At 41.0% G+C, this 25317-nt stretch overlaps 1 protein-coding gene across 10 annotated transcripts in view; it reads right to left on the bottom strand.

The window, feature by feature from the left end:
- The window catches only part of foxp1b (forkhead box P1b), a 169980-nt gene that overhangs the window by 52643 nt on the left and 92020 nt on the right, over positions 1-25317 (bottom strand). For all 10 annotated transcript variants that reach the window (XM_079578555.1, XM_079578564.1, XM_079578562.1 and 7 more), the window contains one exon: positions 11182-11295. In XM_079578555.1, coding sequence (XP_079434681.1) covers positions 11182-11295 — 114 coding nt within the window. The remainder of the gene's footprint in view (positions 1-11181; positions 11296-25317) is intronic.

Here is a 25317-nt window from a genome sequence, read left to right as displayed (position 1 = left end):
TCCAAAAGTGGTCAAAAATAGACAATGATTTTGGTATTATAACTTATACAGTAAAAAATGTTGATGAAATAACTCAATGCCAGTTTGAATCCAATTTTGTCATGATTTAGTTACCTTTGATGCTTTTTAATGTCCCACTGAAACCCTGCTGTAGAAATGACCAATTCTGGCAACAGACGTAAATACTCCCTGTACGTTAATAAATACGCGAGGGGGAAATCTGTTTTTATGTAAAACTGTATGAGTAAAGACAGCGGCGCTCCGGAGTTGAGCTTGTCAAACACAAGTGGTTTGGGCTGCACCCCCTCGTCCCCTCACTCCCTCCCTCCCTCCCTCCCCCGCCTGGTACGCTCTCTCTCCCTGGGGTGGCACGTCGGCGTATTCTCAATAAAACACCTTCTTAGCAGTAATAGGCCACTGTTCTCATTTCAACGGTCCCAAAGGCCTGATGATAAATTTAGCAGACAAACAGTTCAAGCTCCTCTTCACACACACCGCCGCTCTGTTCCAGTGCCTCGTGCGCCTGCTCCGTGTAAAATAAGTACCACAAGTGAAGTCTGTAGAACATATTTTTGAGCGAGGAACAACATCAATATCTACTAGCCTTGAACCGGCGTCCCCAGTGGTAAGTTTACACAAAGCACTGAGCGATTGTGTTCATGACAAAGCGGATGACATTATTAAATACTCCCATTTCCTGCTTGACTTGCGGTGAAAGTATGAGTTAACGTCTGGTCTGGCTGCGCTCTACGCTGCTCAGTGCCAACTCAAGATAACGGCTGACAAAAACATCACCAAAACCGTGGACATGACGACCACTTTCCTCACTTTTTGGAGAAGATTTGATTACAGTTAGTAGAAATGTTTCGCAGAATTTGACAGCTATCGCGCTTGGACTTTTGGTCATGCATATCAAAATCCTGGACACTCTTTTATACACAACAACAGACTTTCTTGCTAGCTGCTGAATTAATGAATAATATGAAATGAATGGGAACATTTTAGAGATGCTACCGATACTGGGTTTGAGTATCTGCCGATATCTGATATTTACTGATAACAAGAGACTTTCTTAAAAGTGTCTTTCTCTGACTGAAAATTGACTCTTTTCTCCATTTTAAGATCAATAAAGTCATATTTTATTGTCATGATTTTACAGATCAATTATCAATTAGCCTATATCTATTGATAAACTAATGGATAAACATTTAAGAAGGATCACTGGACTTTTCTACAGTAATTATCCTTGGGTCTATGACAGGCTTTAGGTTACATTAATACAAACAACTCACATGAGGTGAATTGATCATTACAAATATGTTACATCAGTTATTTCTTAAACTAAAATACAAACACTTGACTTCAGCAGTGGTTATTTTATTTTATTAGGCTTCTTTAGGTATTTCCATCATAGTTTCTGATCCAGCCTTGATTAGTTTTTGTTAGCCTTAGCATGTACCCGCTATTTTTAGCATGCTAGCACCGCATTTTAGGGCGACGATCAAATATACATTTGTGGAGGTTAAAAGTAATTCTACAGGTTCTTAACTTTAAAATGATATACAGCCCATATTTACTTAGATTTAGGGGGTAAAAGTTGTGTTTTTAAGGCGTTGAGAGCCAAAACTGGCATCGGTTCAGTATTGGATATTTATTGCCGATACCCGATATTGGCTACAATATCCGATCGGTGCATCCTTAGAAAATGCAACAGTAAATGTGAATGTGAAATACAAATAAAACATTTATGTTTGTTCATCAAAATAAGCCTCCTGCACTTGAACAAATGTTTCTCTAAGGAAAAAGAAGCAGAGAAACACCATAACTCTGCATGTTGCTTTTTCCTGTGAGGCTGCCGACCCAGACCATTGTCTCGACAAAACAAACTGCATTTCCCAGAGGGCACTCCTTGTTTACCGATGCCAGGACTCAGCGGGGCAGGTGTGGACCTATATTAAAACTGCTCTGTACAGATTCTTCATACAGACACATCAACAAAAGTGCATTCCTACACAATCCTATAATTACCATGTGAATACATCTACATAGGGTTCTGACAGAAGGAGACACATTTAGGTCTTGAATTGTTGTGCATCTGTCCAAAGTGTTACTTCTTCAGATACTATCTCAAAAAACTTTAGCGCTTGTATTTTTAATTCGAGAAGTGAAACCAAGTCACCACAGAAACTAGTAAACAGAAACCAACAAAAGTCAAAACAAATAGTGAATGTGTGTGTTCAAACAAGAAGTTTAGAGCCGCAACCTTTTAACACAAATCAGCACTCACATAAATAAAAAGACAAAATGAACACATGGAAATAAAAGAAATGAGACAAGTAATAAAGAAGTTGAGTAAGAAGGTGGAAAAAACAGCTTAACCATATTAAGTTCAAAGCACAAATATTATTTTAGGTAGGTATTACAATGAGCTAGACCGCAGACAGATATAGCAGGAATAGTCTGCCACCTTCCAGGATTCCCAACACGTGTCAACTCATAAGTGTCCCTTCTACAACATCAAATTATAGAGGTGCCTTGCCAAGAGCAATAAACACAGCACGTCTTTGTTAACATCGTGCCGCAGTGCTAAACTCAACCACAAGTAATTGGAGTCTCCTTTGCAACATATTACAGAGTGTCAGCCTGTGCGTATCTGAAGCCCCGTTTTGGTATTTGTTAAGCGTACGATATGTAGAACGAGCCCGGGTGCGTGCATTTATCACCTGCCACAAAGGGAAGCGGAGAGCGGTTCACGCCGGAGTCACTGTGTTGCTCCAGGTGTCCCATAAACGGGTTTGGTTATTTACTTTTAATCTCAGAAGAGGCGGTGTTTAGTCAGCACATGTGAACTGAGAATATTTCCTGAGGTAATATGCCGTTCGCTGTATAATAGAGCTTGTGTTCTGGCGTGTACTGTCAAGAGTGGTTTTCACATCGTCAAAACAAGAACACTTAAGGTTTGAGCAGCCTCGGGTTGGGTGGGAGGGGGATTTCTGTTTGTCTTTTTTGGGGTTATTTATTCCCCGTGATTTGACTAGGGTTGTTTTGGGGGGGAAAAATAAGCACAAGTAAAAATAACTTAAGCTGAACATTGCTGACTCATGTATTCTTACGAATGAATGGATGACTTTACATAGATAGGTTGGATAATAGAGTAGATCGGTTTGTGGTTTGGATGAATGTGAATGATGGATATATTAAACCACCTGCTCAGTGGCAAGGAAACTAAAGCAAAATCTGATGTAAAGCAACTTTTCCCACATGATCTTTTGCAAATAAACTGATGAAATAAACAAAAACATCTCCTAGTTTCATGAAAATGACTGCAAAATGTGTGTCTTCAAATATATGTTGGCAACGCAACTCTTAAAAACAAAGTCATTTAAAACACAATTCCTGCTTCAATAAAAACAACAATAGAACTTCCAGCCAATAAAAATAAATAAATAGTAAAACACCACAAATACCAGTGTTACTTTTAACAACATACTGTGATTTAGTTTTAGTCTTTTAGTCAAATAAATATAGATATTGTTTTGTTTCAATCTGATATTAGTTGAGAAAAGTTGCCTATATTTAAAAGCTATTTAGTCAACTTTAAACATTTATATTATTGTGATCAAACATATCTAATCATGCTGCACTGCAAACTAGAGCTTCTCACACGGACACAAGACGATTTTTTCATTGGCATTTCAGACGCTTTAGCCCATTCTTTATTTTTTTTCATTTTTATAAATCAACGGAATTATCTTAAGATTATAGATTTTTAGCCATAGTATAAGTCATCATTAACTCATTCTGATGTAATTTGAGTGAAACTTAAAATATTTTGTTAAAGGGGATAGATTAAAAAATGGCCATTTTATACTCACTACTGCCACCTCAGGTCACACTTGTAACTGCACCTTCTATATTAAGCTCGTGCATGACGGCACTTCGGACCTAAAGTAACAACTTTTTGAGTGACAATGCAGGATTTAGAGGCAGTTGTGGTGAAAAGGTCTGGGCTCATTCTACACCATTGCTGGAACATGTAGGGGGCGGAAAATACATAATTTAAATTAACATTTTAGTTTTAACACAACTCTGTGCAGTCCCTATAAGTCTTTTCGTTGACAAAATGAACACTGTTTTTTTGTGGACTCTGACCTGTCATAAAAGTCACACCCATATTGCAAAGAGTAATATAATTCAAAGAACAATTAAACAATCCGTACAAGATTACCATTTTATAATGTTTGGACTACTAATGTGCTGTATGTTTTCCCTTCTGGCAAGCAACACCCAGTTGTTAAGGATGAAGCCAAAATTCATTCCGGTTGATACTGGAATAACAACTTAATGTAGACACAACTCAAATTGATGAATGATTTTAAATAGTAGGAATCATTTTTGTGTGGAATTAATCATGTATTTTTCATGGGAATTGTTCACTTCAGTTGGTCTAATGTTGTGAGATGACCATCTGCTACATGCATCTTTACATATACAAAGCTGACCAACAAACCCTGCTGGTTGAGCAACGCAATCCGCACCACTTTATAGAAAAAAAAACAACGAAATAATTAAAAGCAAAGTATTATGAGCGTGAATGTGGATTCAACTTCTGTGCGCGGTGCCACGCGAGTCCAAGTGAATCACACATCATGATAAGATGCCGGGGAGTGAAGCCCGTTTGAAAGGGCACATTTGTGAGTATGTGACAGGATCACTGCTCCGAGGGAAATATCAGACAACAAATGAAATCACATCCCAAACACGGATAATTGGCTTCTGTGCAGTGCCGCGATGTAGTCACTCCACGTCGACATCCTGGCTTACATCGGGCTCCCCCCCAAACCACCACCCCCCTCCCCTCGCCCTCCACTCCCCCGCCCCCCCAAGTGCTTGCCTGACTGCACAGAACTGGGACAGATGACTTCATTCTGACAGGATTATCCCCAACCTGGTTCTAATCTGTACAGTACACATAATACATTTTTACAATATGACAAGGAAAACAGGCAGCCGAGGAGACGGGGCCTGATCCAGGGGCTTGTGTTGTGTTGATCATTCCTGACGCGCTGTATCACCTCAAAGCAAAGCAGGCGTCAGATCCACATTTCATTACAGCATCACCTTCAGACTTGAACACCCCACGAGCAATCACGCACGCGTTAGCACCGGAGACACTTTGGGAGATTGACAGAGAAGGGAAAAGGGAAGCACAACATCCTGGAGGTGAAAAATGAAGAAACTCCAGCCAATTTCCCTTTTTTGTGTGTATGTTTTTGAAACTTTCTTTTGTATGATCAACAGACAGGCGAGAGTTAGCAGACGGACGGCAATGCAGCTTTTGAGCTAGCCCATAATCGTGACTTGTTTGGAATGCCTTTTGTCATTGTTTATATCTTCACATGAGCAAGTCCTAAAATTACAGGCTATCAACAGAACATACACATTTATAAGGAGAAGCACATCCCCATAGACAGTAAAAAGAACAAGCTGTAGTTATATGGGTGGGATTTTGTGGTTTTCTGCACATCTGCACTGGATTGCCTCCATTTTTGTGGCGAACAACCTGTAGAGATTTTACCGTTAATAGACTGGTTAATCTTGGCATGCTTAAGGAGCTGTTAAGTGAATCAATTAGGAACTGGCATCGCTTTGATTTGGTTGGAGTGTTTTGGGAGGCTGCCACCTCTCTCTCGCTCTCTCCCTCCCTCTCTCTCCATATTAACACATTTTTTCCTCCCTCTTGCTCTTGTCAGCATCTCTTTTCATTGTGAAATACTTTTAATATATTCAGACTATAAAGCAAATAAAAAAGACTGCGCTGTCCAGATGTCCCCCTGCGCAAAGAGGGCGCTTATCTCACAGCTGCTTAAAGGGGGCATTTATCCAGACTTGGCTCGCAGTCACCTCGCAAAGGGGGCAACTACCTGCGCGCGTACACGGCCAGCGCTGCGATCACGCTTTATGCCCGTGTCCGCTGTTGGGACGCTTCAGAATCGCTGCCTCAGTTGGCCCTGCAGCGTTGGCCCGACTCCAGCTGACGGGTTTTGGCCTAGTGCTCTAATGACTTACAGATTGGTTCACTGTGGTGTACATGTGTAGGGACAATGCCACAGGCCTAGTGCAGAAGAAGAAGAAGAAGAAGAAGAAAAAAAAAACAGTAGACAGGGGGAAAAGGAGAGCTTCTCTGCATCCTGTCGGCCTCAGACGTGGCCCCTGGATCGTGTCACCTCACGCTTTCCCTCAGTGCAGACCGCAAATGAAGGATGGGAACGGCAAACGCAGGGAGGAGGGGCCACTCGAAAGGCAAAAAGGCTTTCATCCTGTAAACCGAAAAGACATTATCTTTTGACCGGGAGATGCCCTCTGTGGGCCAGCGCAATACGGTGTGAAAACAGAGGGAGGGAAGGAGAGAGATGAAAACACTGTCGGTGTACTTTAAAATTAGTGTGATTGGCAAACGAAAGATCTAGTTCAAACACAATCTTCTTTATTGTGCTCAACTTTGACCAGATGCAACACACTGAACTCTGTTCCAAATGACAAGGGTGAAAACAGTTTTTGAAAAATGCATTACAAGAAAATAAGTCAAATCCTATATTCCTGAAGAAGTGTGTTACATGGATTTCAACTTGGAGGAATGAATCTTACTTTTAAATCACATTTATTAATGATAAAACTCCATATGCCCAGTCTCTTAAAAAGGAATCAGCAGCAACAAAAGACAGCATAAGCCTCTTATAATTTAGGCAATGAAAATAATGTGAAAACAGTTAAAAGGCCAATGCGCTTTTTTCGTCTTCAAATAACATATTCCGTCCTAAGGTCTGCACTTGATTCAAGTGACTGCACTGAATCCTCAGCATATTTAGTACCTCCCTCCCCGTGCATGCCCCTTCTAGATCAGTTTGATTTTCACTTTTAAATCCAAGCAGAAGCGCCGCAGATAAAAAAAAAGAAAAGAAAAAGCAACGTGCCATTCAGCACGCGGGGCCGAGCTGGCTGCGGGCCATACCTCACACTGTAGCGGTGGCATGAATAATGGAGGCCAATCTCGACACAAAATTAAAGAAGAGAGAAAAACAAAAGTGATGGCATAGACACCATGTTGACACGACATGTTAACCCAGCTGAACGCCACATAATCCCCCGTAGGAGGGAGCGGCGCGGCGTCTTTTAACCAGCCGCGCTCCTCGAGAACAGCACCGCGCGCCGGCCTCATTTGCCCCTCCCCCTGCCTCGCCGCCGCCGCCGCTACTGCTGGACTATCAGCAAGGGTCCACCAGTGTTGTTCCTAATTACCTATTTCTCCACTCCTGATCCTGCGGCTGGCATAATTAGTTACCTGGGGCTGCAATCCAATTTGAAGTGATGACAAGAAAGTGATCCATGAAAAAGTAATAAGTTAAATCCAATTTCAGCTTTCCTCTAATTAAATGCACATGGAACTAATGAGACAAACCCGAGCATTTCACTGATAATGGTAATTAGCGGGGTGGATGTTGCCGACTCTTGTGCCACTGCAGGTGCCGCGCGAGCGAGGTAAAAGCAGCATGGATTCTTTTAATTACATGTGTCACTGTGTCAATGTAATTTACTGGCTTTTTGACCAGTCAAGTATGTTTAGCTGCGTTCAAGCTCGTGTGGCAGATGTTTGTGTATCCACTCTGATTAAAGAGCTTCTATGTAATGTCACCAGCACAACTGATAGATACGCGTCCAGGGGGAAACAGTGGGAGGGTGTTGCTGCACTGGGTGATGCTCCACGTTAGACATTAAAAAAAGAAAAAAACAAAGAGCCCAGCGGATCAAGAATTGTACATTTTCCCCCTACTTCTTGTGCTCACGTTTTATCCACGCGTTTCCCGCTATAGAGTGCTTCATTATTTTTTACTTGAATCGGGGTAAAATGAAAAGTGCCTCACATCTCCAAATGAGTAAAAGTCTCTTCTTGTGCCTAATGGGAGAGCGCGCAGAGATGAATGCAGGCTCGCGGGCAGATCAGGTGCTTTTATGGGGTGTCGGCTTACAACACAGCCGCATAATTGTGGGATCATGTCTTTTGATGACCTCGTCGGGCTCACCAGAGAATCATTACCCAGGCAAGTGATGGAGATAGTGCACGCTCTGAGGTAAGGGGCTCCTCAAAGTGTTGGTTTGTAGCTCACACTGAACGAGAGCGTGAAAACACAGCCCTCTCAGATCAAAACTAGATGTGTATAGGGAAGCATGGCATTTGCTGATCAGTTGCAGATTTTGAATGTAATCTTTGTGTGCAGGAAAGTAAATGCGAAAACACAAATTCTTGCATTGTATGTCGGCATGATGTACAATCGACTTTGCACTAGAGATGCACCGATGTTTGAGTATCTGCCGACATCCGATATTTACCGATACCAAGAGACTTTCTTAAAAGTGGCTTTCTTTGAGTGGAAAATTTAATTGACTTCCTTGAATTCTCTTTTATAAAATCGATAAAGTCATCTTTTATTGTCATGTTACAGATTAATTATATCTATTGATAAACTCTTGGATAACATCCTTGATTAGCAAGGATGACTTTTCTATACTCAATATCCTAGGCTTTAGGTTACATTAACGACTCACATGAAGTGATCTGATCATACAAATATGTTACATCAGTTATTTCTTAAAGCAGTACTAAGTAACTCTTCTCCCTAGAGGCCATAAGTGCAACTGCAGGTGTAGTAGCAAGTTACGATTTTTTAACTTATTAATTGTCTTGGAGAGTAAATACTACGCTGACAGAAAAGGTGAAGGGAGAGAGGGTTACTGTGCATCCAATTATACAATGGAAATATTTTTTTTCACTCAAACTTGGCTGTAAATACTGTTTAAAGTGACGTTAGCCCGCAGTTAGCTTTGCCCGTTAGCATGTTAGCTTCTTCTTCATGATTCCATTAGTGTGTATTGCTTTCTCCGGTCCGGGGGCAGTCAAGTTGCAAGCATGGTTTTCTGTCCAGAGACACCAGGGGGAGATGAAAGACCCTCCAAACATCCCATAAACACTTGTATTACCCCCACAGGGACTAGGAAACAGATTTATTAAGGTAAACACGTTACTTAGTACTGCTTTAATCTAAAATAAAACACTTGGCTTCAGCAGTGGTTATTATATTTTATTGGGCCACTTTTTATTTCTATCATAGTTTCTGACCCAGCCTTGATTAGTTTTCAAGGCATTAGCATTAGCCTGCTCCCGCTAGCTTTAGCATGCTATTGCTAACCGCAGAATTTTGCGCAGCGATCAAAATACATTTGCGCAAGTTAAAACTAAGATTAGGTTAGCTTAGATTTAGGCGGTAAAAGTTGCGCTTTTAAGGCTGGTATCTGTTCAGTATCAGATATTTGTAGCCGATACTCGATATCATATTTTTTCCAGTATCGGCTCCGATACCAGCTTTGGCTCGGTGCATCCCTACTTTTCACACATGATTTCTGCACTTTCCTTTCCTTATATTCCCACATTGTGCATCTACTAAATGAACGATGCAGAAGTAGTCATTCATCTCTGACAAGTTTGTGATTTCCACTCTGGGTTTACCCGGCCTTGGCACGGGCACAAAGTGAACACTGGCTGGTGTGCACATCGTGACTGAATTAGTGGTGTTTCCATGAATGCACGTATGTAGGACTGCACTATGGCACTTCCTGTCAAATGCATAAGCCTCTAGTTGTTAAAGCAAGACTCACCATCAAAAAAGAATTGTAATACCAGCCACACAATGATGTTTATGCATGAACTGGCTGCGAGCTGATAGGCTGTTAAATTAGCGGGATATGTAATTTCGAGACAAACAAACACTTGTCTAGACCTGTAGCATCCTTTGTAATGGCACTTTGAAACCAGTAAAATGAAACATCCAACATTAGAGGGCAGGCAATTTGTGGTGTTAGTTAGATACTCCAGCTCCGTCTCTTCACACGAGCCGTGCAGGAGAGGGGAGGGGCAGAGCAAGAGCCCGCTCCTCTTTTCAATAGCTGAGTGACAGCTTGGCCAAGCTCTCTGTATACATTAATAAATTAGAATTTTAATTTTGTCTTTGTCTGTTGGAGATGGTCTCACACTTCACTATGTACCAACAACTGGCTATACGCTGGAATCTGCCGTAGCGGTCCCCTCTGTTGACCTCTGCAGCACAATTCCCTGCCAGGCTGTGGAAACGGTTTAGTTTGATCCTTTCAACTTACTTGAATCCTGACAAATATGCACACAACTGAAAGGTCATCACAGTCATATTTCATCCTCTGGAGCTATTCCGAAGACATCTGCACAACAAAGAGGCTTTTTCGCAACCTGACATTAGACCTAGCTGCTACAATAGCTCATTAAAACCGGCCCCAATGGGATAGTAGGGGTATTAAATATTATACATACATACATACATACAGAACGGGGCCTCTGTATTAATTACCAAATATGCCCTGAAGTCGTTTGCAATTTCAGACTGACACAAACAAGCGCTCCCTGTTCAAACAAAGATATACATCTCTGAGGCAGCTGATGCGCCCAACCTCAAATTAACGTAAATATTGTATCAGATATGCCAATGTTTTACATATTAAAGGCCAACCACAAAAAAAGCAAACATTTTCTTTTAAACCCATGTTTGTTCAGCATGTGACACAGTCTCCCGCTTTACATATCGCTCAACCCAGAAATTAACGATATCTCCTTCAGCGCCTTGTTATTATACTTAAACTTATTACACGTAGACTATACCTAATTTGACAGACAGCGTCATGTACCAAACTGGACTTTCTTGTTATTGCTTTGCTCGACTGTACGTTATAACGTGATGCATGCAAAAGAATCATTTGAGAAGCAACAGAAAACATTGAAAAGGCTGCGAGTTGGTGTCGTATTTGTTTTGCTCCTGTACGATGAAGGATTAAGCAGTAACCCTTCACTTTTTTCAAGTGGTTCCAAATGTTTCAAAAGTTTTAACCGCACCACTAATATCAGTGCAAAACCGATCATGCAAATCGCTCAAATTGTACAGTAGAACACTTCAAATGACGCAGAACAAGATTTAACTTCCTGTTTATGAGCTCGCTGCTTTGTAAAAAAGGGACAGTTTGTTTGATTGTCTTAGTCTCACAACAACCACAAACTGCACACCATTAAAAACTTGCAAAATGCACGAGCGGCACACACTGTACCTGTATGCTCTGCTGCTTGTCGTTGGCTTTGGGGGATTTACGGCCAGCATTTGGGTGAGACTGAGGCTGCTGCTGCTGCTGATGGAGGAGTATCTGTCGAGCCACTTGGAGGGCCTGAAATCAGATCGGTTTACATGATTAAAAATTGTCTCCTGATTTCTTAGAGGAACATACATGGAAGTAAAGCTTTTGTACAAAAAAAAAACCCAAAAAACTATGATGATGGTGAAGCTGGAACAAAAAAAGACTCAAAGTTGTACACAGATTGTACAAGCAGACCACTACACATATTTAAAACATCATCACACATTTAAAACTCTTGCTTCTCCTTTCGTTCTCTTTCTGACAGAAGAACAAATGCGAGTTGTTTCAGAAACGTGTAAAAAAGACACAGCCTCTGCCATGGAAAACAAACTGCGGCGTTGTCACATGTTTATTGCTCCAGCTACTCCCTTACAATAAATAATCAAACATGCCATCCAGAGCAAACAAAACAGGAGAGAGCTCGCGGCCTCCAAAAAAACACCCAGCGATACAAAGAAAGTGATGGGTTCCCACACCTTCCACCAGTAAACCATCTGGGTAAATAACTGGCCTCATTCTTTCCACTTTCCTCAGACGATAGCTCCCACAATTAAACAAACAGTGCGGGGCCCGAGCAGCTCATCTCACGTAAAGGACAATATATACGTCAAGGAGAGCGCAAAGTGTAACAATAAATGGAATGTGTTACAGTACGTGGAGACAGATGGACGCCAAACATAACGGACAGAATGCATTATGAGTATGTGAGCGTCCACCGAGGACTTTTTGAGCGAATGTTCCCTCGTCAGGAAACATACCTGGAGTTATGATTTGTTTAGTTCTTCCACTATTGACTAACGAATATTCACAGTTGGTCGCTTTCCCAACACCTCCAAGTGCAAGCCCACCACCTGCTGATGTCATAAGTTGGTGGTGGTTTGTCTGGCTTTTCCCCCACGCTAACACTGATAGTCAACAAATATCATTACATTGCTAAATAAATAATTCTGTTGCCGTTTCTGGATTATGGTTTGTTTCTGAACATCTACAAGAATCACAAAACATGCAGGAATTAGTTACAAAAACTACAATTCCCACACACTGTATATCTTAAATACAATAATAATATAAATGTCGAGGTGATTTCAGCTTGGTTGTAAACTCAGGATCAGAACATTTTCACAGAACTTTTCCAAAAGAGATAAATTGATGCCTAGTCACTTTTGCAGTAAATAATAGATATTAAAGGAGTGTCTTCCCTGAGCCCAACCTAGTGATGCATTTTAAATAAGTGCATTTCAAATAAGTTTATATAAGGGAACATTGTGTTTTTGCAGTATACATTAGCTGACTGGGTCAATGTTTGTTATTCTGCATGTGTAATTGTCTCCTCCTTTGAAATTTGTAGAGGGGAACCCCGGAGACAGCATGTCAACTCATACAGAAAGTGAATAAATTGTAGTGAGAAACGAAGTGAACAAGATCCACTCCCACATGAGAAGGCAATATTATTGAGATAGTTATCTTCCTCTGCTCATTACCAAAACAGACATTTAAATATGAACAAAATCTTTCTGGAAAATTAACTAATAAAATCAATCTGACTCCAACGGTAACAGCAGCAATATACCAGTATCTTCAGCTATCAAAGTCTAATCTAGCACACCTACACAATACTTCAAGATTTTGCAATTTAGGCTTACTTGTAATGCAAATGATGCAATAAAAAGGTCTGATGATGGAATTTGTGACTGTGGGGTGTGGTGTTCCAGGAACACACAAAGATAAACAAAGAAATGCATTGGATTTCTCTGGAGCCAGTGACACATGAATTGAAATGTGTGTATCAGGCTTTACAACCCGGGGCGTTGAGTCAACAGGATATGAGGAGTTTGGACAGAAAAGGAACAAGTTTCCAGTCAACAATATTCAAGAATTTAGTGATGAAATAATTACTTTAATACTACATACATGTCAAATATGACACTGGCAAAGTGGTTAGCACTTGAAGTGCATCATAAGTTAGTTCTGGACTCTTTTTTATACTAGTATTTATTTACTTGGATTTACGTGCTCTCTCTGGATTTTCTCAGTTAGAAACACAAGTTTACATTAATCAAGGGGATAAAGGACCAATGTTTATAATTTTAATCTTTCAATTGTCTCAAAGACTTTTTTGTTGAGGAAGACATAATGGAATGCATATTTCCCTGAATGTCACCTCTCATGACATTTGAGTAGATTCCAAAAGAAATAACGTCTTTATGTCTTATGGTTCTGAAATTAAACACTAAAGTCATAAAATACGTAAAATAGGTGAACAAACTGGTGACACCGCAATGTTTCTCTGCTCCCCTGAGGACTAGGAAGTTGTGGGAGGGCTCAGACTAAGCTCTTTCCATTGCAAGAAACTGGAAGTCTCTGTCCCTTTTGGTTCTGTAGATATCGGACGATAAAAGGCAGATATCGGCCGATAGCCGATATTGAAAATACCGAAATATTGGCACGATATATGAGTCAGCCGATATATCGGTCGGCCCTTGAATAAACAAATACATTTGCCTGAATACAAGCATGTAATGCAATTTTTTGAATTTCTCAATGAACATCATGCTATTAGTGCTTTATCTAATACGTTTGAATTACTAAAACAAAGCCTCTCTTGCTTCACAGATAGAAGGTCCTGGGTTTGATTCCCACCCGGCCTTCCAGTGTGGAGTTTGCATGCTCTCTGTGTCTGCGTAGGTTTCCTCCAGGTACTCTGGTTTCCACTACCGCTAAAAATATGTACAATAGGTTAATTGTCCAGCTAGGTGATTCTGACCATTAACCGGGCTCCACATAGACATGGCTCCCCAGGCTCAACTGTTGTATCTGGATCAGTGGAATGTTGCTGTTGTGTTTAGACATATATGACAAGCCTAACGCTCGTCTAAAATAACCCATGGCGAGATGTCACTGCCATGTTTACACAGCACCCTCCTCCTTCTTCTCTGGAATTTATCTCCTTTGATCTCTAATTCAAAGGTGCAGGACACGGGGAGGCATACAAATACCAGAGCAGCTTGTGGTAAACTAAAACGTGATGACAGACTCAAGTGCATTTTTAGTTTGATATGGAACTGATTTTGGGTGAAAAAGGAATTCATTTAGGTATTAAGTCAAGCTCAAGCTAACATGCATCTTAAATGAATGTGAAAACTTCAAATATTGCAAAAAATAGCCACATAATTGTTTTTTACTTGTACTATTACTACCACAAATATAATGGTATCAGTGTGTTGAATGAATACAATTATATTACAGCCAGTAAATCAACAAACAACTACAAGCCGCTTTGACTGGCTCATTGTTGCAGTCTGTTACTGTGTGTAGCTGCACTTGTAAACAAGGCTGACGGCAATCTGGGGGGACCTTATAAGTAGCTGAGTGAGTAATAATTGAACTGATGAATTATTAATTATTCATTTAAATGCAGCCGAGCAGGCCTTTGTAATGCACTGTGCGTTGATAAAGAGAGTGACTTGTGTAATTACGTCATGCAGAGCGGCGCAACACAACAATAGTGCTGTTACGGGCATCCACTAAAGCTTGTTACAGTGTGAGAAAACAAGATAAACGCCTACATGCACCAGACGCTCCAATGAGTTGTGTTCCATAAAAAAGAGCCTGCAGGTGCTTTTGATTAGAAAACACCCTCCAGCCCATGACAAGGCGTTATCAGGCAAAACCAATGTGCAATTTGGTATCCTTGTCATTTGCAATCCTCTTTTATTTTCTCTATTTAAAGCGTGTTCAAAGTTTAGAGCGTCTTCCTTCTGTGAACATAACTTCCTCAATAAACAAGCGGCCTTTTATCTGCATCTCCGTTCACACCATATTAGTGAATGGAGGCAGGAGCGTCTCTTATGTCCCCGGGCTATCACGCTGTGATAAGGGAACCGCTAAGCACTGGATGTCTTTATGTGCAGGCGGCACATGTGGATTATTTACAGGCTTTGGGGTTTCCTGCTGCTAAAGCCAGCTCCGAGTGTCTTCCAAATCCCAGCTAAGAGCAGCACCACAGTCAAGTCTGCTCTCGGCTGAATGTGTTGCACCACAATCTCCTTTGAGACGTATGTTCCACATGTGCCTTTATGTTGGGTTTTCCATGCAACTTACATAAACCAATATCACAAAGGTTGACAATAAATGTGTTATTCCACTGGTTTTGGAAACTCAAACATACCCAAAGTGAAATAATTAGGTTGAATAATTTGAGTATTAGAATCTCTAAGATGCAAATTAGGATAAATAAAACATAAATATAAAGCCAAACTCCCAACGTCGTAAGCAACTTTGCAACAAATAATGCATTGGTTTTATAAAGCGCTTTTCTGGACACTCAAAGACGCTTTACATTGCATTATTTATTCACTCCATACTTGGTGGTGATAGGCTACTATTGGGGTAGACTGGCGGAAGCGATGCAACCAGTCTGCACCATCGGCCCCTCCGACCACCACCAACCACTCATTACATGCACTAGGCTTCCTGGTGTTCCCACACGGTCTCCCATCCAGGTACTGACTGACTTCCTGCTAAGCTTCCGAGGTCTGATGGAAGCTGCCATAGCAAAGCTGGTATGACAAAAATGGCAGAGAACTTTTTATTCTTCAGCGGCACTTGTGTTACTGTGCAACTTTGATCAAGTTCACTGTGGAAAGTTTGCCAATATATTTCAACACAAAAGACATTTTGTTTCCTAGTATACATTGCGCTTTACATCAGACACATTATTTACATTCAAAAGGCACTCTACCTTATTAAAGCAGGAATGTATTACTGAAACTTGCTATAAAATGCATGAATTAGTAATGTTAAAATTGGTTGTTGTAATTTGGACAACAACCATGAGTGCTGTTGTCCAAATTACACAACAGCACTCATGGGTCTCAGCAGAAGGTGGATTCTGCTATTCTGCTACAAAGATAAACAGTGGGAGAATGCAGTGAAACAGTGATGGAGGAATGCGGTTAACTTTACTAGAAGTAGCCATTTGGGCGGTTTCCATGGGGATCCAGACCTGGGAGAGTCGTGGAGAGTTGTTTGTTCAGGTCTATCAACACAGAGGCCTGTGTACTCCTCTGCGCGTCTGGTCTGCCTCGCTACAGCTGGGGAAGACCTTGAACGTGAAATGGTTTCAAGCAGATTGCTCCTAATTGCTGGAAGATGTGCGAGCAGGTGTAACCGGATCCCTGCGGCCACTCGGAGAGACGGAGGCGGAAGGAGGTCTGTGGGTTTGTGTGTAAGTGTGCGCGGCATATTTACTCAGCAGCCATCTTTATTAGGCAGCAGAGACAGAGAGCAACAACACCACTAATAGGTTAGCTCTTAATGTAGTCCCTCTCAGACGACACAGGGCCCTCTGGCTCTACCCTCGGCCTCTGCGGGCATCCACGCTCATGGCCTAAATGTCAAGGTTATCTGCTTGACTTTCTGACTGATGGCAGGGCTTAACCTTCCTGACATTTATCAGCACTGCTGTTCTTTTTGCTAACACAAGGTCCTTTGCCCCATGATGAGAACAATTCACTTCATTTTGTCCAGCCTCAAAACACAATACAAGATAGAGCTGCAAGATTAATTGCAATCAAGTCAGATTGTAATATATAAACACCAACATTACCGCTCTCAGAGGTAGGCAAGTTTGCGTCGTGGGGGTAGATTTTCTTACCGCAACACCAAGGGCCGAATGTCACAATTGTAGCCCGCACCTTTTTCTGTAAGTTTTGCGCATCATAATGAGGTGTTTTGGAAGGAAACATTGCCAGTTTTCCAATACTTTTTTTGTACTTTATTGTGTATTTGGTTACATTTATGTAATATTACTCAAAATCATCTTGGGAGCCAGAGGTTCTATGCTGGAGGGCCTGACGTCGTCTACCCCTGCTCTAAGAGTCTTCTCTGGTATCCCAGGTAGACAGTCGTAAGAAATTCTCTCAGAAGAAAGATTTACAAAGCATCATATTTGTGAACAAGCCTGAAGGGCTTTTCAACCATTTATAAAGTCTTCTGTAAAAAGTTGTGTTTGAGAAACGGTTTTATATTTGTCTAAGAGAGGATGGTGAATGCAAACTGACAGATAGTGGCCTCCAATAGCACTGATCTACATACATAAATTAGATTGGCAGAACTGGGTGATAGCAGACACCGTTTGAGTGCTGTTGACTATGCAAACACATAATAATGGGATTTACGTTGAATACTAGCCGTTTTAATTGAAATGCATATCATTTTATATATTTCGATGAAAGCTTGATTTTTAAACATAAGCCTCCAGATTCATGCCTATTTTTATTAATTGCCTTTTTGTTCCCCTTCCGTCAGTGGCATTATCTGCAATGCAAAGTAGGAGAAGTCTGCTATCCCTGTAAGTATATAATTAATGCCATTTCCAAAAAGCCACTCCATATGGAAAACAGGCCGTGACGCGCAAACCTTGCACATTTTATGTCCTCAGCACAACACTCTCCCGTCTGTGTTTAGGTTTCCAAACTAATTCATGTAGAATACATAAATAAATCAATGTTTTATACGTACTTCCAGCCATTAGACCCTCTACCTTCACTGCACTTTTCAGCTAATCCATTAATATTTATGACGACACTAAACATTTCAAGTGTCTAAATTTAACAATAAAATAACACATGTACGAAAGGAAGTCACAATCTGACTCTAAGTAAACCGTTTGTCCTGCTGTGGTCTGGGGAAGAGCATGGACTGACTGAACTTTTCATAAATATTTTTAAGTAATATTTGGAAATGCACAAACTCATTCATGTATTTGGATTAACATTACACTTTGGGCTTTCTGTATAATAGGCAGTAGTTTAATAGGGGGTTTTGTTTGTTGAGTGAGCCTCCCTTCTATTCCTCTTTGACCACAACAGGTAATGCAGCACTGATGGATGCTTTGTATCTGTAGAAGAAAAACAAGAGTCACAGCAAAATTATGAAGTGTGAGTGGATAAGGAAGAGAGGAGGCTGAACAGACGAGTGCAGACAGACGGAAGAGAGCAGAGGGGAGAGTAAACCTGCCCCAGTGTGCTGCTGGGGCGCTCTGAGCCTGGTACAGAGCCGCCCCCTCCCCTCTCCGCGGCCCCACCAGAGGTCAGCTCAGCTATGCGGGCCTGACAGCTTCCGTTTGCTGTGCGCTGTGCGTTTGTTTGGATACCATGGCATTGCTTAGCCAGCAGCTTAACAACAGATGGCTAAAGAAGGCCTTTATTCACCCTGGTCCAGATCACCAAAACTCACCAAGGGATGAACACAAGCAGCAAACAAAGACACAGCACACATGCAAATGACATGAGCAGTCAGAGTTGCACATGCAGCAAGTGGGCACAGAGCAAATTGATTTTAGCTAACAGCAAACATTTAATATCTTGGCTTTTTAAAATGCATGCAAACATCTTCTGTGTGTTTACACACACGGGTGAGGAGGCCAGTTCATTTGACTGCAAATTTTTGTCACGGCTCCAGACAGGAATGGATCATTAGGGCAATGTGTTTGGCTAACTGGCAAATTTCCCCTTTTAGAAGATGACATTGACTTTCTGTGGTTTAATTTATTGCTACAAACAACAGAAGTGACAATCAACCATTAGGCTAAACGCAACCTTTTCACTTTTCAGGGTGGCAAAAACGGCACACCCAGCAAAGTTTGAGGATTTTTAGAAGAAGAAGAATAACGTTATTTATATAGCGCCTTTCATAGACATAGCCGCAAAGCACTTTACATGAGACAATTATACATTCACTCCATTCTCGGTGGAGTTCAATCTATCCTGGGAGACTGACATAAACGTTGTCACATCTACACGCATCTCCGACCACCACCATGCATCCATTCATTCATGTTTTTAGTGGTGGGGGAAACCGGAGTATCCGGAGGAAACCTATGCAGACTCTCCACACAGAAAGGCCCGTCCAGGTGGGAATCGAACCTGAGAGCTTCTCGCGGTGAAGCAAGAGTGCTAACCGCTGCAATACCGTGCCGCCCACAGAAAATAATAAATAGTTTTCAGTGAAGTCGACATATCCTTCCACTGTTTACCTGTGAAAGTAAACAGAGGTCGTCAGTGTCAGTATTGGACAGTATGCACTCTAAATACGCTCCATTTACGGGCCAAAGGTGCTGAGACAACATCCTCCAGCAAAAAAACAAAACAAGCCGAAGAGGAATTCCATTTTTCTTGACACATCATGAGTGTTTGTTTGCGGAGTGATTTGTTGAATGGACTTTAAATTTTAGCGTGTAAATCACCGCACTGGGATGATGGGGGGGGGGGGGAGACACTCACTACTCAAAGTGAAACATTAGATTTCAAACAATGTCAGTCAGCCTAAAACATTTGTGCATTTCCAAATCTCATTTTACTTTGGCTAACACAATAAATCCTATTTTCTTGTAAACTGACTGTGGAGACGCATGAGGAAACACGAGCAACAGCAAATCGGCTGCATACACAGATGTCTTATTATGCCCAACAACTTCCTGAGATGATTCAATAAGCACGGCATTCTCAGCTCAGGCATTTCCGCCCCCTGCCATTATAAAATGAAGACGGTGTTTATTACAGCTTTAGTGTGGTGTAAACTCATAAACAGCCTCCCGGACTACAAGAGGAGCTGTCAGCTAAATATTGTCTCTCTCACAAGCCGCTCTTCCACCTCAATTACGCCTTTCAACTTCGCCAGGCTCAGTATGATAAAGTGGCCGTAAAAATCATTCACATTAATACACCATTGTGCATCTGCTGCTAAAGGTAATTAAAGAAGTAAATGACTCATAAGAATAGACGTATTAGGCGCAAAATGAAAAGGCAACTGGGCTGTCTGCTGAAAATATGTACCATTAAGATACTGCGTTTTCATATCGGGGGTAATCAGCTCCACTAGCCTGATGCTGATTTTATTCACTCCACTGGAAAGTCTATCAGTGCACCGCCGCATGTCACCGTCTCCTGTGTGGACGCCGCATTGCTTGGTTATAGCTGCACTTAAAAAAGGGGAAGGAGAAAAAAAACAGAGGAGGTCACACGAGCAAATTTGAGCCGTCTACTCTCGGGGCGTCATTTAGATGTCGGCCAGATGGAAGAAAGAGCGAGTGAATACAAAGGAGTGAAAGAAATAGCCGGCGTAAATGGTGTGGGAACAATGCAATGGGCAGATCTGTGCAGCCCCTGTCTTCCTGACCTTAGCTTTTTTTTTTTTTTTTTTTTTTTCCCCTGCGCGTATGATGCCTCAGGATGCCCGCCGCTGAATACGCCGATAATATCCGTCAAAGTTGATAAAGTGGTAAGAGAGGCATGCCGACTGCGCAGGGTGCTTAAACGGACTGTTAGAAGCCACGCGCTCCTCCAGATTGCATCTTTGTTGGAAGCGTTGCATCACTTGGTAGCAGCGGAGTGTTGTGCTTGGGAAAATGGGCGCTTCCAAAAACCCAGCTTGAGACCTCGAATACTGTGAGCGGGTTTTATCATGCGCGAATGATATTGTTTAGAATGGGAAGAGCTATCTGGCCGGGTCTCATAGACAGAGGACTCAACATTATTGATACGCTCGAGACTCGGGATACGACCAGTAAAACCTTTAAATCCTATTTAGTTGTGGTGAATATAGATGAATATAAACTTTCAACAACTATAGAAAAGTGCAAAAGAGTACTCCAGAAGTATAAAAGTGGGAGAGAATGTCCAATCCAATTGTTGATATTGAAGTTCAGTTCTGGCATCTTGTGTCTATTTCACAGTAAATGCAAGGACTCGAGGCCAGACGTTAAGATTTTAATGAGAGCTATAGGTTGGTTGGTTGGTTGATTGTAATATCTATTGTTATTTTTATTGCGATAGTGCCTGTAAATAGGAGTGTCCCAACTTTTTTCATCAAGGGCTGTATTTTGAAGTTTTTAAAGCACAAACCAGTGAGACATTCAACTGGATGCTTTAAAGAACGACTTTGTCTTAACCCTCGCCTTAACCAAGCACATTTCCTCCAGTTCAGCTTTACCTAAATCTAAAGCATCTTGACTGGAGCTTACAGCCTTATTTGAAAGCTAAAGCCTACAAAACTGCCAAACTGGAGAAAATGCAGGGGGTTAAGAGGTTAAGTTTTTGAAGCAGAATGAATAAATCTGCAGTAAAAACTATCTCTGTGCAAATTCAACAAGTAGCTTGAGGGACACCAAAAATTGGCCAGGGGGCCGCATTCAGCCCCTGGGCCACATTTTGCTGTAAAGGAACACACATGGGACTCATGAGACTCATGTGTGTAAGTTACATTTACTCAAGTACTTCTTAGAATAGTTTTATCATATAGTATTTTTTATTTCTACTTGAGTAAAATTATATTGAAGTATCACTGTCAGTAAATATTTAAGCAGCAAATCTCTAAATCTCTAAAATAGATGCAGTTAATCTCGTGCACCTTATTATTTGTTTTTTCTGCATTTTCATGCCTTTTTCCCTTGGAATTGTCTTTTCGAAATATGAACATTCAAGACATTAATATCGAAAAAGCAAGATATAAATGATAAAGATTCTCATCAATAAAACTGCACTCTTTTGTATTATGATGGTTTTATTTTTCTGAAAAATGCTTGGTTTTCACCGAACCCGTAGTTATATCGTGTCGATGTCGAGATTTCTGGCATGAATATCGAGATATGAAATTCTGTCCATATCGCTCAGCCCTATTTCACAGCATTTATGGCGACATTGAAAATAAATCTGCCTTTTACTCAGTTACTCACAGTACTTAAGTAACATTTTCACCAAGTACTCTTACTTGTGTAATTGTTTGGGTCACAACTTTTTTACTTGTACTTGAGAAATCTCAAAGTAACGTTACTCTGACTTGAGTCATTATTTTGGCTACACTACCCACCTCTGCCCCACACTCACACTCATAAACACTCATTCATCCTGCCTCTAGAGAGGACCCTATCATACATGTCTTTAGTGTCTGGGGAAACCAGAGCACACTCCTAAAAAAAACACACAAAAATGGGGAACACGTGGAAACTCCACGTTTAAAGGCCCCATGCGACCCGGAGATTGAACCTGGGAAGTTTTTACTGAGACGTATGAGCGCTAAGTACGCCACCACCGTACCACCCAATTATTGACATGGAAATCAGACAGAATAATGAGTAGTAGTAAGCTGTTGGGTTTATATCCAGTAAATCATTTGACACAGGGTCTATAAATCAGCTATCCAATGAAGACCAATGAATGAATGTACGTGTATGGACACTTTGGACCAGGTTGAGTGGCAGTGACAAATCTCAGCCTGATAGTAAAACATTGTTTAATATAGTAAAAGATTTGAATATGTGAGTCTTTCCAGTGTTGTATAAATGTGCAAAAATAGAAGAAGGGTTGAAAGAGTTGCCAGAGTCATGAAGCGTCACGGAGCTGGAGGGCCCGAACTGATGGTCTGTTGTGAGCTAACCCCTGTCCAGCCTCCACACCACGGGGCGTTATTTAACTCAGCGTTGATGCAAAACCAACTCAGCTAGATGAATAATCCGCCTAATAATGAGGAAAGCAGACAACAAGCGTGACACCGCCTGCAGCTAAGAGAGACTGTTGGTCAAGAGGAGATGGATAAGTAATGACATCTGCCCAAAGAGCACATGAGAGCCTTCGCAGATCAAGTATTTTGTTGATTTCATTAAAGAAACAGCAGGGATATTTTGTTTTTTGCAGCTTTTGTTTTATGTAGCCAACATTAACCCTTAGCCCCCGGTCTTGGCGTTCCTGGCAGGCTTATTGAATTTTGATGCATTTATTTATTTAATATATGATTATTTAGTTTTTACCCGCAAAACGGCACACATTTAAAATAAACAATATATATTTTAAAATAAATGTACATTTAAATGGCAAAAAAGTCACTATTATCAGATGTTGTTTGTTGTAAATTCAGGTATCATTTTATAAAGTTAGTCAGTTTTGCAACATTGATTATTTGTGCATATTTTGTATAAACTTTACATTATTTGTATATGGGTCCGGGGTTAAACCAGCATTAGCACTGGCTCTTCACTAAGGCGTTGTGCGGTTTACAACTGCGCATCATTTCACGCTGCCTCCGCTGCCTTGAACTGTCCTGACCCCGGCCCTAACGCATGATGATCTGTCCACGGAGAATTCCCAGTGTGAATGTGTGCAGCGAGACTTCCTCTGAAGGAGAGGATTTTCTATAAATCACTGGCCGCTCCAATTGGCTATGGATTGAGTTGCAGCAGGGAGAGAGACAGCTCCCAGGGAATAGCAGCGTCTCTGTTGAAGTCATTCCAAGATGGGTAATATGATCCTATGCCGCCAGGAATAAAGAAAGGGATGAGAAAAAGAAAGAAAAAAAAAATCTGATTGTTCCGACCATAAAGAGGTATAATATCCAGCAGAGTCTAGACACAGCCCTGTCAAACCAGGCAGTAAAGTATTCTGAGAGTCTCTCCTTTAGGCAGATGATGTGACATAAAGTAGCCTCACTTTTGGCAGGTTTGGTCAGCGGGTTATCTTTATTCTTGCATAAATGCAGGTTTTTAATAGCAACTTCATAGAGTCAAGTTCAAATGACTAGTTACTATATGCCAGGGTTCTTCTAGCCAGAGGCTTGTTCTGAACATGTTGAACACAATATGCAAACATTTAAATGGAAATATAATGCCATGTAAAGCATAATAGGAAACTCATTTTCTCTAGTTGTGTTGAAAAATCTTATTGGCGTAACTCAAAAACAAAAAAAGTTGCTTACTGGGTAAAAAGGTTGGAGAGTCTTGCTCTGTGCATATCGAATGATCCTAACGAATATTAGTGACCAAGTGTGTCTTTGGTTTCCTCATCAATCTAACAAACGCACTAAAGGCATACTCTTCCAGTGCTTTTCACAAGCTTGACAAGCGTCTCTATCACTGTACGAATTATACATGCATATGCAGAGGTGGTAAGCTACTTGTAGCCACAGCTGACAGAAGTGAAGGAGCCAATTTGCGCCATCTGATCATTCATTCATTCACTCACTCACACACAACACTCACAGCGGCAAGTTTGCTGAAGTATCTTGGCTGAGGGCACAACGACAGACACTACCCTTTGAGCCACCGTTGCCCCAATGTTGAAACAGAACTGTTAATCCAATAAATAATGAAATGTTTAAAGGCACACTGCGTAACATTTTGGACTATACTGTTGCCATCAGTACAAAACTCCTAATCACTCCTAACAACCAGCTCAATACAGAAAATGATATTGCTGCAGTAGGTAATCAAAGAATTTATTTGGATGAGAAGCTTTGAATCACAAAATTTGCTGACTTTAGTCGACATCTCCATGGAGACGAGCTGGAGACGTACCGACTCCCGGCAAAGTTACAGTCATGTCTTAGGAGAGCTGAGCCGCTCACAGCAAAAGCTCATGTTTGTTTGTACATTTATGGGGTATTTTCCAATGACGAAAATATCTGTCATAAAATAAATGCTTGTAATTCAATTTAATTAATTGGGTAAAATTCTACACAGTGTGGCTTTAATAAAGAGACTGTGCCAGCTTTCGTATCTCATTCATAGAGCAAAGAGTGAACAGTACGTAGCAGTACTTGAGTCAGGTCATAAAAATGTTAAAACTGTGTAAATGTGCCTATAGATTAACAACAAGATGAAAAGAGCAAAAGACAACACAGTGAAATCAACTAAAGATAGAAGCAGTGTTTTTCTTCAACCTCAGCACAAATTGCACAAAAATTTGCGTCACAAAAAGGAAACTTTGTAGTTTGGATCATTTACATCGAAACGCCCACAATATGTAACCAGCTTCCGAGTACACACATGGGAATTATTTCACACCATAACCCATGAACTGCCAAATCAGGCTCATTTCTCAACAGTGGCCTCTTTTGGGGTGAGACTGAGGGAGACATTCATTTTTACTGTGAACTACACACACACATGCACCTACACACAAAAATACTAAAGCTGCACCTATTTTACAACAAGAGATATAGTGGATTGTAGAGATTTACTATAGGATATGTGAGCAAAAGAAGCATTTTCTATATTATGGA

This window comes from Gobius niger (assembly GCF_951799975.1).
Source record: "Gobius niger genome assembly, chromosome: 20".
Classification (NCBI taxonomy): domain Eukaryota; kingdom Metazoa; phylum Chordata; class Actinopteri; order Gobiiformes; family Gobiidae; genus Gobius; species Gobius niger.
The sequence above is the reverse complement of the archived record's forward strand: the minus strand, read 5'-3'. Positions and strand labels throughout refer to the sequence as shown.